The following is a 15560-nucleotide window of genomic DNA, read 5'->3' as shown; positions in this document are numbered from 1 at the left end:
CACGGGGTGAGGAGCAGACAGGAGGCTTGTTCTGAAGGCCCTTGGGTAGACAGCCGAACCCAGTGGCAGGAGGTGGCTGACTGCCTCTCCCCGCCGCCCAGGTACCTTTGCACCTCGGTCCCGAAGCCGCCGGCCAGCTCGCTCGTCCGAATCACACTCCAGCACTGTCTCACATCACCACACACACACACACACAGGCACAACAATATTATTGTTATTATTATTATTATTATTATTATTATTATTATTATTATTATTATTATTATCATCATTATTATTATCATTATCATTATTATTATTATTATTATTATTATTATTATTATTATCATGATAGTAATAATAGAAATAGATCTAAGAGAGGCCACAAAGATCTATGGATCCTTATGAGCCCTGGGGTAGTCCTGTGTGGGTATCACAGGCGTGGTAGCTGGCCAGTCTTTCTCAAGAAGGCACAAGTAAGGTGAAGGACAGCAGGTTGCCAGGAGGGGTGGACGCCTGAGGCCGGCAGGAGGGAGGGTGGGCATGTCCAGTGTTATGATGGCCAGGGCAGAGAGCTGTGAGCATAGTGCAGTATGTTGAGAGTGGAAGCGTGGGCATTGAAGTAGGAAATGTTCCATGGCCTCAGGGGTAGTCCAAGGGCAGAAGTGGTCAGAAAACAGATGTAGGTGGTGCAAGTGAGGAGTATGGTGTGATGGTGTGGCCCAGGCGGAGGCGGGCAAAAAACAGATATATATATATATATATATATATATATATATATATATATATATATATATATATATATATATATATATAAACATGTTTTATTTGCCTTATAAGTTCATAACCATGAGAGAATGCAGGGAAAAATAGGGGATGGGGAGGAAGCATGGGAGAAATCTTCTTAAGTTACTCCTGAAAAAAATTTCTATGAAAATACTCGCTTCTAACAGATGGCAGCACCATCGCTGTCCTCCAAACTTTAACCCGCACCACAACTTCCTCCCTGTATATTCCTAGGCGTTGATGGACTATGCTGGTAATTGGCCTCAAATTAGTCTAACAGAGCAATCGCTGATTTGACACAGTCATACCAGCAGTACCCCATGAACCTGCGAAGGCATCTAGTACCAAAGACATCAATTCAGTTCTTCTGATCGGTGTTCAGTGTCCGTGTTTCACAATCGTAGAGTAGGACAGGGATCACCAGTGACTTGAGGATCTGAATCTTCGTCCGTCTGCACAGGTACCGACAATGCCAAATACTCATGTTGAGCGAGTCCATAACGCCGTGAGGCAGACCAATCAGCCATACAACTTCCTGGCTCGACCCACTGTCGTTATGCACTACACTACCAAGGTATGTGAAACTTTTTGAGATCTCAACGTCCTTGCCACCAAACACCTGAACCTTGGTCCTGGGCCAGGAAACCTGGAGTCCCAGGGGCTTTGCCTCCTCGTGCTTCTAGAGCCATTACCAGAATCTCCAGTGACTCAGCAAATATTACTGTATCATCGGCAAAAACAAGATCTGCAATCTCAGTATTGCTGACAGATGCTCCACAATGACTTTGGTCTACAACTCTGCCAAGTACCCAGTCCATGCAAATGTTGAAAAGTGATGGAGCAAACACGCATCCCTGCTTCACTCCTGTATTCACAAGGAAGAAGCTGGACACGCCCCCTTCACACGTCACAGCACTCACAGTCCCGAAGTAGAGACCAATAATCCTTGCAGGAATCCCATGGAGACACAGAAGATTCCAGAGTGTCTCTCGATGCACTGAGTCAAATATCTTCTTGAGATTGACACAGGATGCAAGCATCCCCTGTTGGAACACACATTGACGCTCCACCAGTACACGAAGCACTAGGATCCAGTCAGTTGTTGACTTATCGGGCATGAACCCAAACTGTTCAGGTCTCTGGTGTTGCAGCAGGAGACTGCGGATATGCATCAATAGCAAATGGGCAAGCATCTTGCCTGGTACGCTGAGCAGTGTTATACCGTGGTAGTTGTTGCAGTCCTGATGGTCCCCTTTTCCCTTCCAGATAGGGATGACCAATCCCTTTTTCCAGTCAAGGGGAATGGTACCTGAATGCCATATAGTAGTCAAAACAGCATGCAACCCACGCATCATGGCCTTACTGCATGTTACAGATGCCAGCTGTCTTTCCACCCCTCAACTTTGTTACAGCCTCTTTGACATCATCAGTGGAGGGTGCAGTAACCCTGCAGTTTGGAGCTGTCCACTTAGAGGGTCCATCGTGAACAGCTGCTCAAAGTACTCAGCCCAACAAGCCATCTGCCGATCTGCATCTGATACGAATTAAGATTATGAGTAAAGGATAGGCCGAGGATATTCTGAGTGGAAGAGGGGAACAGTTGAGTGTCATTGAAGAAGAGGAGATAGTTGTCTGGAAGGTTGTGTCAAGTTGATAGATGGAGGAATTGAGTTTTTGAGGCATTGAACACTACTAAGTTTTCTCTGCCCCAATAAAAAATCTTAGAAAGATCAGAAGTCAGACGTTCTATGGCGTCCCTGCGTGATCTGATAACTTCTTGAAGGGTTAGTCATCTCTGAAAGGACATGGAAAAATGTAGGGTGGTATCATTAGCGTAGAAGGGGATAGGGCAAGAAGTTTGGTTAAAAAGATCATTAATAAATAATGGAAAGAGAGTGGGTGACAGGACAGAACCCTGAGAAACACCACTTTTAATAGATTTAGGAGAAGAACAGGTGGCCGTCTACCATGGCTGCAACAGAATGGTCAGAAAGGAAACTTGAGATAAAGTTGCAGAGAGAAGGATAGAAACTGTATGAGGACAGTTTTGAAATCAAAGCTTTGTGCCAGACTATCAAAAGCTTTTGATATGTCTAACGCGACAGCAAAAGTTCCATCAAAATGTCTAAGAAAGAGAATGACCAAGACTCAGTAAAAATCATCAGTAGAGCGACCTTGACTGAAGCCATACTGGCGATCAGACAGAAGGTTGTGAAGTGAGAGATGTTTAAAAATCTTCCTATTGAGGATAGATTAAAAAACTTTAGACAAGCAAGAGATTAAAACTATAGTACGGTAGTTTGAGGGATTAGAACTGTCACCCTCTTTAGGAACAGGCTGAATGTAGGGTCACTTCCAGCAAGAAGGAAAGGTGGTAGTCGATAGACAAAGTTGAAAGAGTTTGGCTAGACAAGATGCAAGCACGGGAGCACAGTGTTTGAGAACAATAGGTGGGGACCCCATCAGGTCCATAAGCCTTCCGAGGGTTTAGGCCAGTGAGGGCGTGGAAAACATCATTACAAAGAACTTTAATTGTAGGCATGAAATAGTCAGAGAGAGGAGGAAAGGAAGGAACAAGCGCAGAATTGTTAGCAGAAGTTTGAGAGAAGAGTTCAGCTTTAGAGACAGAAGATATAGCAGTGGTGCCATCAGGATGAAATAAAGAAAGAAAGATGAAGCAGTGAAGTTATTGGAGATGTTTTTGGCAAGATGCCAGAAGTCATGAGGGGAGTTGGAGTTTGGAAGATTTTGACATTTTCTATTTATGAAGGAGTGTTTGGCAAGTTGAAGAACAGACTTGGCACGATTCTGAGCAATATAAAGTACATAACATTCAGGAGATGGAAGCTCAAATACCTTTCGTGGGCAACCTCTCTATCATGTATAGCACGAGAACAGGCTGAATTAAACAAAAGTTTAGAAGGCTGAGGTTGAGAATAAAAATGAGGAATGTACACCTCCATGCCAGACACTATCACGCCCCTTTTAGGAATTTGTCCTTCCTTCCACGCCCCCCTTACATCTATGAATACAATTCTCTCCCAGATAAAACAAGAAAATCGATACTTCAGCACTTTCATAAGTTTCTCTTTTCTTGGCCATGCTCTCATTAAGAGAATGATAGATATTACTGGAGAAATTCCCTTTTTTTTTTTTTTCCAAAGGGCTCACACCCCCGTTAGAAATTACACATATGTCCCCCAGGTTAAGAACAACTGGACTAATAAGACCACGCACAGTACATGTTGGTCTTGTTTTGCGACTGCTTTTTCTGTAGTCGCTCGGCACCGATTGTGAGTCAGAAACTCTACGTACATAAAATATCAGTCGCAAATCGGCACGTGTGAACCCGCCTTTACATGAAAAAAGTAGCAGCAGCAGCACCAGTAGTAGTAGTAGTAGTAGTAGTAGTAGTAAGAGAAATAAATAAATTTAAAAAAAAGTGAAAAGATGGCTAGATGAATAAATGAATAAACAAATAAAGATGTTCCTTTTTGGTTGATTTCTTGTGACCAAATTTTGAGACAGCCTGGTATTCCTCAAACTGAATAACAAAGCTCGAATGTCTGCTGGACGAAATACATGGCTGCTTTAAAAAGGCAAATCACCCGTGTAGACCTCGATATCACCCTACTTAGATATACATAACTAAATCTTAACTGTGAAAGATTGTTAAATGATCCTCTTACAGTATTACATTTTACCATGGTTAGTTGACACACACACACACACACACACACACTTCTCTATATAATCAACTCTCTCTCTCTCTCTCTCTCTCTCATATATATATATATATATATATATATATATATATATATATATATATATATATATATATATATATATATATATATATATATATATATATATATATATAGATCAGTGTTAGGCCGAAGGTTGGACCTTCTGAGGGCGACAGGGTGGCTTGGCCCTCTGTTGGGAAGAGCAGAGTGGGAAGAGGGAGCAGGCGAGCCAGACTGGGAAAGATAGTAGTCAGGATGGGCAGAGATGGCAGGTTGCGAGGGAAGGAAAGCGGAGGCAGTTAGGGAGGATAGGACTAAACCTGTTGAGTGTGAAAATAGGTTCGGTTTGTTGGAGGGAGGGGAGAGTGAGAGGAGTGAATGAAGTGGTTGTGGTGAGTGAAAGGAGAAAGAAGGGGGTAGAGGAGAGGAGGAGGATGGTTGTGCCTAGCACACCTCAGGTGTGTGTGGTGGGTGACTCTCAGGTTAGGTATTTAGATAGCACTTTCTGTGGGAAAGACAGGGATAGGAGGACGAACGTGTGTATGCCTGGTGCAGGTGTGAAGGCAGTGAGTGAGGAGGTGCAGAAGAGGGTTGGGGGGATGGAGAGGGAGGGTGTAGTAGTTTTGCACGTAGGTGGGAACGATGTCAGAGCAGGTGGGTCGGAGGAGTTAGTGGCAAGATTTCGGGAAATGTTAGGCAAGATAAGGGAGAGTGGTAGGAGGTGTGTAGTGTCAGGAATCTTGCCTCGTGTGTATGTTAGCAGGGAATGGTTGTCTAGAGCCATTGGTGTGAATGATCGGGTAAAAGGGATGTGTAAGGATGTGGGTGTCAGCTTTGTGGATGTATGGGATAGGTTCTATGGGCGAAGGGATTTGTATGCTAGGGATGGTGTGCATCTGAGTAGGAAGGGTGTGGATGTGCTGAGTGGATGTCTGGAGGGGAGTTGGGATGGAGTGTAGGGGTGAGGTAGCAAATGCATTCCAGAAGAAAGATGCTAGACATAAATTAGATAGGATAAACAGAGATAGTGAAAAGATTAGGAAAGATTTCCAGGTGCAAATAGGAGAGAATAAGATTAGGATTCCAAATAAGGAGACAGCATCTAGGAAGGTAGCAGGACTTAAATGTTTTTATGTAAATGCCAGGAGTCTTAGGAACAAGAAGGACGAGTTATCTAGTTATATAGTTGAGGAGGACTTAGATGTTGTATGTGTCACAGAGGCATGGGTAAATGAGGAAAAGTTTAGGAAAATAGGAAAGAATATGAAGTAGATGGATACATTATGTATTTACACCAGAGAATTGGTAGGATAGGTGGAGGAGTAGTTATTTATGTAAAAAATCCTTCATTTCCAGTCAGGTTAATGGTATTAAGGTAGATAACAGAGTAGAGTCCTTATGGCTGGATGTTAGAGTAAACAAAAGTAAGGTTATTAGAGTAGGAGCTTTTATAGACCACCTAACCAGTCAGCAGATGTAGACAACCTTATGGTAGATGAGATAAATAGGGGTGTACTAGTCAGACAATTATCTTAGGGATTTTAATCTTAAGTCAGTAAACTGGGAGAGGATGGTAGGAGATGCTAGTGAAAATAAGTTTATGGAAAGTTTTCAGGATAACTATTTAGTGCAGATGGTAGATAAACCTACTAGGGGAGGAAGGTTTTAGACATAGTACTAACAAATATTGAGCATTGTTTAAAGGAAGTTGAGGTAGGAGAGACTTTAGCAAACAGTGACCATCATATAATTAGATTTATCATTAATTCCAGTAGGGATAATATAGTGAATAAGACTAGAGTCCCAAACTATCAGAAAGGCAATTATGGTAGGTTACGTCAGTTATTAGGAGAGGTAAACTGGGAAGATAGTTTTGGAAATAAAACTGCACAGGAGATGTGGGATATTTTTAAGGTTGTAGTAAAGGGTATAGTGATGCAGTGTATCCCTTACAAAGATATAAGGCAGAGAAACAGGAAGCCATTATGGTGGACTCATGAGATAGGTAGCCAGATCAGAGAGAAGAAGAGGGCATATAGAGAGTTGCAGAAAAGTGGGAAGATGTAGATTTGATTAGGTACAGACAGGTCAGAGATGATTTGAGTAAGGTTATAAAAAAAGTAAAAGGCAGGCAGAGATAAAACTAGCTAGAGCTGGGAGTAAAGATCCCAAAAATTATATAGTTATTACAAGGTCAGTGATAAAAGAAATAAGGATAGGATTGGACCACTCAGAAAAGATGGTGTAGTAGTGGATCAAAATGAAGACATAGTAGAATTATTGAATGAACAATTTTCTTCAGTATTTACTAGGAAAGAATAGGAAATCCTGTTACAAACAGTGCGAGTAGTTTAAGAGCTTTAGAAAATATTGATATAAAACCGGGAATTATTAGGAAATTTATTCTTGAACTAGACGATAGGAAAGCTAGTGGTCCTGATGAGCTACATGCCAGAGTACTTAGGGAGGGTGTAGACAGTATTTCTGAAGCACTTAAGTTAATCTTTGAAAGATCACTTAGGTTTGCTGAGATACCTCAGGACTGGAAGTTAGCTAATGTTACTCCAATATTTAAAAAGGTAGGAAGGATGATGCGAATAATTATAGACCGATCAGTTTAACTAGTATAGTATGTAAGATACTAGAGAAAATCATTAAGGGTAGTATTTGGGAGCATTTAAATGAGAATAGATTAATTAGAGATACCCAACATGGCTTTAGATCAGGGAGGTCCTGTCTTACAAATTTGCTCGATATCTTAGAATATATTACCAAGGAGTTAGATGATGGAAATAGCATAGATGTTATATATCTAGATTTTAGCAAGGCGTTTGATAAGGTACCGCATAGGAGGCTAGTGTACAAATTGAGACTACATGGGATAGGGGTAGGTTAGTTGATTGGATTAGTGAATGGCTTTCTGATAGGAAACAGAGAGTAGTATTAAATGGGGCAATGTCTGAGTGGAAGGAAGTGGTTAGTGGGGTACCCCAAGGATCAGTGCTAGGACCTCTTCTTTTCTTGGTGTACATTAACGATTTAGATATAGGAATTAGTAGCAAAGTATCAAAGTTTGCAGATGATACTAAGATAGCATGTGCAGTACAGGGTGAAAAGGACAATTACAGAATACAACGAGACCTGGACAGGCTGATAGCATGGGCAGACAGGTGGCAGATGGAGTTTAATTCTAAAAGTGTCAGGTTATGCATTTAGGTAAAGACAACACAAACTTTAACTATGAGATGGAGGGATGTTGGCTAGAGGCAGTAGAGGAAGGAAAGGATTTAGGAGTAGTGATAGACAGGACTATGAAATTTTCAAAGCAATGTTTAGAAGCAAGAAATAGGGCAAATAGGATCCTGGGTTTTATAAATAGAAATGTTAGTTATAAAAGTAAGGAAGTGGTGCGTAGCTTATATAATTCCTATGTTAGGCCCCATTTAGAGTATTGCATACAGGCCTGGTCACCCCACTATAGGCAGGATATCAACATGTTAGAAGCAGTTCAGAGAAGAGCAACTAGGATGATACCAGCATTAAAGCGCCTGGAGTATAGAGATAGATTAAAGGAATTAAACATGTTTTCATTTGAGAGGAGATGTATAAGAGGGATATGATAGAGTTATTTAAAATGTTCTCAGATACAAACTACATAGATGTGAGATCTTTCTTTACCTTAGAGGAGGAAATAGGACTAGAAATCATGGCAGGAAGATTAGAAAGCAAGGCTGCAGGTTAGATATAAGAAAATATTTCTTTAGTCATAGGGTGGTAGACTTCTGGAATGCATTGCCAGAGACGGTTGTAAATAGCACTAGTTTGACAATGTTTAAAAACAGATTAGATAAGCACTTAAATTTATTAGATTTATAATTATGTATAGCACTGCATGATAGTTTTTATAAGAAATTTACTATAGTTAAACAAGACATGATCCCCATGTATGGGGACCACAAATTGTAGAGGATTTCGCTGCAGGACTTAGCCCTGTTAATGGGCCAAATATTTAGAATTAGTATATAATGTATTGTGTACTTGTAAGTGTATCTTTAAGTACTGATTCTAGAGGTTTGTATAATAATTTTGAATTATGATCAGTAAAGTGGCCATAAATAGGTCATTTTATGCGGATCTTGCTGTGCTTAGTGAAGGCGGCGGGCGGCAGGTGGCGGTGGTGTTTGTTTTGGGTGTTTGTTTGCTTGTGTGTGTGTGTGTTTGTATGTATGTGTGTGTGTGATTACCTTGGGTCTCTGCTGTCTTCTACTTTCGGGACGTTATTCGGACGGCTGCCTTTTATTTCTCCCCGTCCTCCATGACTGCACGATGAGCTCCAGGCGGTGAGTACACCTTAGTCATGAAGTGGAGCGTAATTCGTCCATATAATTGGGTTTCAAGTTGTCTCGAAAATGGAGCGAACTTGATATCGGCAATCTTGACCATTTTCCTGTTGCATTACGCCGTTCTTTAGACTCAGACAGGATGCAAACGTAATCTTTGGCTCAACCCAGAGCTTAATGGAGAAAGTATGGGATTGGGTCATGGAGAAAGTGGGAGTTTGTTTTTTTCAACCGACATAGATATGTAATGAGGTTCATGGGTGGTATTGCGGGGAGTGCACTTCACCTGAGATCTTTCTGTGTTGATAATGTTATGTACTCAAGTTGATGAGCCTACTTGGAAAGTATGTCTCTATTAATGTTAGTAGATTAGTTTTAAGTAAAGAAGAGTACCACTTTAGTTAAACCAATAAATTTTTATGATACATGTGGAATGAACATAAATGTAAAACAAATGTGGGAAGAGTTTAAAGAAAAGTTACCTGAGCCAACTGAATGTATTCCACCTTGATTAATTCTTAGGTATGTAAGTCCATATCATGAGGAGTAACTGTAAATTTTCTTAAACAGATTGGTTTTAAAAAGTAATTTTTTTCATGACACCATGCACAGTTTAAGACTAATTGTTGAAAATATATTGTCAACTAGAATTCATCAGCATTAAGGTTAAAGATAATTAAATAATAGCTATATCTTGCTGTCTATAGAGCCACTCATGACACCACAAGTTAGGTTAAGTAGATTGTGGTAAGTCAGATTAGGTTTGGTTGAGTGATTCTTGCCATTAACAGGGAGCAACCATGAGAATTGTTGGCTTGGATTGATGGCTACTTGTCATGAGTCAGAAATGATGTATTCCTATTACCTAGAATTACCAAGACCTACAATAAAAGTGAGTATGTGGAGAGGACTAGATAATAGTGTGGGCTGTACCTTGTGAAACTGAAGGATGAGAACATTAAGGCAAAGTAGCAGTGTGGTGTATAACAGATGGCATAAAACTGTCATTATATGCAGTTGTATTTCTTTTTGAACACACCATTAACTGACAAGCTCACCTGTCATCACAGACTCTACTGCCAGTTATGCATATGGTATCAAACCTCAAAGTCAGTAGTACCTCTGTATTGGCTTTAACTTGTTCTTTTCAGGGTCAATATTAAGATTAGACATGCCGCTCTGTTTTCTATTTTTTTTTCTTAACTCCCAATAAATGTGGGGATCTGGTAGGAAAATGGGGTTTTTTGGATGGGAAAAGCTAGAACATGGTCAAATGTCACCTCTTACAATGAAAATAAGTGGGAGTCATTGCTGCTGTTGTTATGTTGGGCACCATCTTTGATACCATGATAAGGGTTTTATCCCTCACTAGTATCATTTGCATCCTCCATCCAGAAATGCAAGGAAAAGGACTGACAAACATTTTAGGGATGGATGGCTAACCAAGATGAAAAATCTCAGAATCCAAACAGAAAATTTCCAGAAATTGGTAGTCTATCCTTAAGGACACTAACCTAGCATTACTTAACTTAATCTAACCTAAACTTGACCTAGATTTGATTAGGTACTCATAATGTTAAGGTAGATTTGTGTCCCTGAGGAGGTAGAGACTATCAATTTCTGGAGATTTCCACTACTGATTTCTTGAGATTTCTTTCTTGGTAGTATTGAAGATGGCACCCACCATAACAACAATAATAAATCCCATTTATTTTTTGTGGTAACACATGACATTTGACCATATTTTAGCTTTACTCATCCAAAATCTTGCTTTCTTACCAGATTTGTTGGGGGAATTAACAGTAAAAGACATTCGTAAACAGAGTAGTGTGCCTTGTCTTAATGAAAACCCTTTTCATTATCATATATTGATGTGAATATTACTTGTGGCAGTTTTTGTTCTTAATGGACAATTGGTCAGTATGGGTTACCACAGACCTTTTAGCCATAAAATATATCTGTGGCAGTTCTGCATACATAATATACCTACCCTCTCAAATTGGAGATTAGACACGTAGCTAACCACTGTAGATGCGGAGTGATTTTTTACAATTAAAAATTAATCAATAAATGGCTTCATTGATTTATCAGTTGAAGAATATATTGACATATAAGGTGTACATCATGTTCAGTACCCTCAAAAATACATAGAAAATTTATGTGATGGCCTTTAGGAGAGGCAGTTGTGTAACTCATATGCTTTCAGCCATTAGCTTGTATTGATATTTATATTGATTTAGTAATTACTGTTCAACAATTCATCCCAATAGCCAGCAATGCTGTCAGCCCATTTTCCTTCCAGTGCCATGTAAGGCACTCTAAATGAGATATATGCAGATTGTTTCTGCAAAAACACATTTCAAAGTTTTCTCTTTATTTACTTTGTCCTGCACTGCTACTTAACTTCATCTTTAAATGGGTCTCATGAACCTGGCTGACTGAGAAGGTATGGAGCCTTGCTCAAAGGGAAGAGAACTTGTCTATAAGAGTAATTTGTTGGCAATGAGAAAACAGCCACTTATAACCTTATTTCTAGAGCCTGGGATTTTCTATGAAACCTTGTACAAGATCATCAACCAATTCCTTGATACCATAGAATGACATGTGCTTCAGACAAGATTTTGAGAGAAAAATTTCTGAAGAGTCTACAGATTACAGCAAAACAGCTGAAGCAAGCCTACCCAACCTTCTTTGGAAGTTTGGCAGAACACACCATCTAACATTACTACAGAAAATAACTGAAGCCTCTGAATTTTAAGTCTCTGAATCTTTGCTTGTCTTTTGAAGTTTGTAACAAAATGAAAAAAAGAAAAAATCACCATTGAAGACTGGAGAGAAGTCATACATGTGGAATGATGAATCCACATTTCAATATAGTGAAGTGAGGTGTAGCAAGTCATGATGCCCTTCTGAGGCAAGTTCTCTTGACCATTATTACCTCCATTTGACTGTCAAACACCCACTCTCAGTTATTATTTAGGGCTCTTTTTATGTTGATTGTCGGCAGGGGAGCATTTTATGTACTTCTAAAGAATGGAGACTACCCACATTGAAGTTCTTGATGATCACATGGTAAATTGCCATTGAGACCGGACGTTGGAACTGCAGGGGTAGAGGGCAACTGCCAACAGATGATCGGCTTTGTGAATGCTTATAGAGATACATGTGATAGAAGTGTTCCTGTTAACTGCTCACCTCAGAAATTATTATAATGTTAATGTATTGGAAGACCTATTTACTGATGTGTTTCCTCATGAAAGGGTTTGCAAAATGTTTCATAAAGTGCTGAATATTTTTGAGTAATCTGGTGATGGATGCAGCTGATTGTATTATTAGGTTGTGTTATTAGAAGATGTATTGAATTTGGATGAATTTTTGGACTATTGTAGTTATGAAGTACAGGGGATCCTTGCAATTCAATGGGGTTAGGGCAGTTTTTCATTGGTTGAATCAGTGTTTATTCGAATCGTGAAGCAATTTTTCCCATAAGATACTTAAGAATTAGGGGGGATAGAGACCAACCTCCAGCCTAGACCACCCCAAAACATCACTATAACCTCTAAAAACCACTAATCAGTACTATTAAAGGCTTGATTTATATCTAACTTTTTTTTTATTAAACACATTAGGGTGCTGTACAGTACATTTTTGGAAATAAAAACACTTGCATGATGCAGCGGTCTCGCGGTACTTGTCCCTGTTCTTCCAAATTGTTGATACTGTTGATCTAGGGACACCCATTTGTGCTGCAATGACACTGAGCTATACCTGCCTCACACTTTCTTATAAGCTCAAGTTTATCTTTGAAAGGCAAGAAATTGTGCTTCTTAGGGCTGGGTCTGGAGGTGGCTTTGTGTGGCATGGTCGAAGCGACGAGGAGGCAGGAGGTGGAATGGTGGAGCGTGGCCTGCCTGGATGATGGCTGGGGCGAGAGTGTGCCAGAGGAAGCAATGCACAGGGTGGTGTCGGTTTACACTTCTGCCTGGTGGGCTGGCGGCGGATTTGACTGGGTGGGTGGCGCGCGAGATATGAAAGTCGAATTGGCGAGTCAGTCGGTGAAACCTTGAGGATTGAGTTTGAATTGGCGATGATTCGAACTGCAAACGGTCGAATCATGAGGATTCCCTGTATTGTTAATGTTTGGAATATTTGTGAAATTGTTTATTTTTGTATTGTTTTCAATTATTGTTATTACATATAATGTACTGTGGTCAATAAACTATCTGTCTATATATCTCTGTGTGTGTGTGTGTGTATGTTTGTGTGTATACTATGAATGTATTTACTTATCATGTGTGTGTGTGTGTGTGTGTGTGTGTGTGTGTGTGTGTGTGTGTGTGTGTGTCAGACATTGGCTTTTTATGATTACTGATAAAAAAAATCAAAATTCATGATTGTGACTATATAATCATGATCAAAATTTACTCTGTGGTGATAATCGTTAATCAAATTATAATCAAATTTTTCTTGATAATAATTATTGATTAAGATGTGATTATTGTGATTATATATTTGTAATTCCCATGAAACACTTTACTTTCAAGTATATTTTGAAAGCATTAGTGCCATCTCATTTTTTACTTGCTTGTTTACCTTGGTGGGTTAAAGTGGACCAGTGGTGCAAAATGGACCACTGGGTTTTCCACCGAAACCAATGATACCAAATTTCAAACAGCAGCTGCAATATCTTTTGGTAACATAATGTAAATTGCTGCAAATTACTTCTTTCACAAACCCAACAGCTACAGGAACATCTCAACAAGAAATTTCAATCTGTTGCCTGTGTCAGTGTTACCTTTGGAGAAACAGACAAATGCATTCCTGTTTCTCACATGTCATTTCATTGATAACTTTAAGCTTCAATCAACTGCAGAAAAATTCATGCCACTTTCACCGAAATCATCACTAGCTTTAACTTAGAAATAAAGATTTTTAACAATTGTAACTGACAATGCCAGCACTATGTTTAAATTATTTGTAATACTACCCTGTGTGGACACTGGACATTAATCAAGACAGTGAAAGTGAAGAGGAGGATGACACTTATGACATTTCCTATAACAGTGAGAAGTTACTGGAATATTTGTCTGAGCATGTCAGATGTTTTCTTCATATTTACAGAACACTGTGAAAGATGGTCTCGAGCAAGCAGGGCCTGTCAGAAGTCATTGGAAAAGCCTCATGTCTAGTAGCACACATTTGTCATTCTGCACTGGCATCTGACATTCTTGAAGATGAATGCAGACCTCAGGCCAAAAATGCAACCAGATGGAACAGCAGTAACAAGATGCTTTGCTCCTTTCTAAATATTGATCCAACCAAGCTTGATCAGTTAGACTGTCCTGTAAAGCTATCCAAATATGAACTTAATCTCATCAAGGAAATAACAACCATCTTGATACCATTTGAAATAGCAACTCCAGAGTCTTAGAGAGAAAATGTAACGTCAAGCAAAGTAATTCCATGCATTCATGGACTGAAAGCTGAGCTTGAACTGTCACAGACATATAAGTCAAACATGATCACCACTCTCAAAAGCTCAATCAAGAAAAGAATGAAGATCTAGGAAGGCATGGAGATGTTTTAGGTGGCTTCACTCCTAGATCCACTCTTTAAGATGGACTGGTGCTCACCAAAAGAAGTCAATTTAATGAAGTCCCTACCGAAGACCAAAGTAAATTAAGTTATACCTACTGATACTGAAGAAAATTATTTCCTTCAGGAAAATAAGGAGGCCCCTACAAAGAAGTGCAAGCTGTTCAGATTCATGACATCATCAGCATCAAAGAGCTCCTCCTTCTGTACATTAACATCAACTTTATCACAAATGGAATCCTACTTGAGTCAGCCAACAACAGAAGATGACAGTTGATTCCTTCTCTTGTGGGAGTAAGATCAGTCAACATTACCTCAACTAACAATATTGGCTCTTCGATATCTGTGTATCCGAGCATCATCAGCTCCAATTGAGAGACTTTTCTCTATTGCTGGAAAAGATTTTTGTCCTGAACGATGCAGAATGACTGATGCTTGCTTTGAGTTGATGTTTATCAAGTGTAACAAACATGTAGTAAACTAAACCATTACCAGAATATATGAGAAATAATCAAGTGCATAACAAATTCTATATTTTGCAGGGAAATACTTTTATTATTACTGAAGTTTTTATATTTTAGAGATATGCTGTGCTTTCAGTATTATTTTGCAGGAAAATACTTTTTCATTATTACTGAAGTTTTTATATATATTTTGTAGATAAATACTTGTAATGTATTATGTACTATAATGTTAAACCTTTTTATGTAAAGAAGGTTTATTGTCTTTTATCAGTTGTTCAGCCGAGCGGTTCACTGGTTGTTTTTGGTGTTCTTAAGCTACCCAGGTGTAGAAGGAAAAACTCAGAATATAAAAGTTTACATATTATGTACAAAACTTACAAGTGCTGTCCACACACGACGTACAAGTACATACGGAAGTGTGCCTTAAACTCGGGAAAGTGTCCGTGATGTCACTGAGTTTACTGAGTCACTTAATACCCGCAGCACCACCAGGTTGGACGCACACTCACTGTAACACACCCGTACTTCTCAGTCGCTGGCTATTCTCGCTCTGCCTCTGCTGGTGCTGCAGCACCAAGCCTCAAGATACTGACAACAGGGTGTTGGTCATGTGATGGGAAATTTCATTACATTTATTTCTCACTTGTAGT

General features: G+C 39.5%; 1 protein-coding gene across 1 annotated transcript in view; it reads left to right on the top strand.

Annotated features, from left to right (window-relative positions):
• The first annotated feature begins 8686 nt into the window (after nucleotides 1–8686).
• Nucleotides 8687–15560, top strand: part of LOC123520207 (tyrosine-protein phosphatase non-receptor type 11-like) — a 103580-nt gene continuing 96706 nt past the window's right edge. Inside the window, exon 1 of the mRNA XM_045282284.1 lies at nucleotides 8687–8851. Coding sequence (XP_045138219.1) covers nucleotides 8838–8851 — 14 coding nt within the window. The 5' untranslated portion in view covers nucleotides 8687–8837. The remainder of the gene's footprint in view (nucleotides 8852–15560) is intronic.

This window comes from Portunus trituberculatus, chromosome 46, assembly GCF_017591435.1.
Source record: "Portunus trituberculatus isolate SZX2019 chromosome 46, ASM1759143v1, whole genome shotgun sequence".
Classification (NCBI taxonomy): Eukaryota; Metazoa; Arthropoda; class Malacostraca; order Decapoda; family Portunidae; genus Portunus; species Portunus trituberculatus.
The sequence above is the reverse complement of the archived record's forward strand: the minus strand, read 5'-3'. Positions and strand labels throughout refer to the sequence as shown.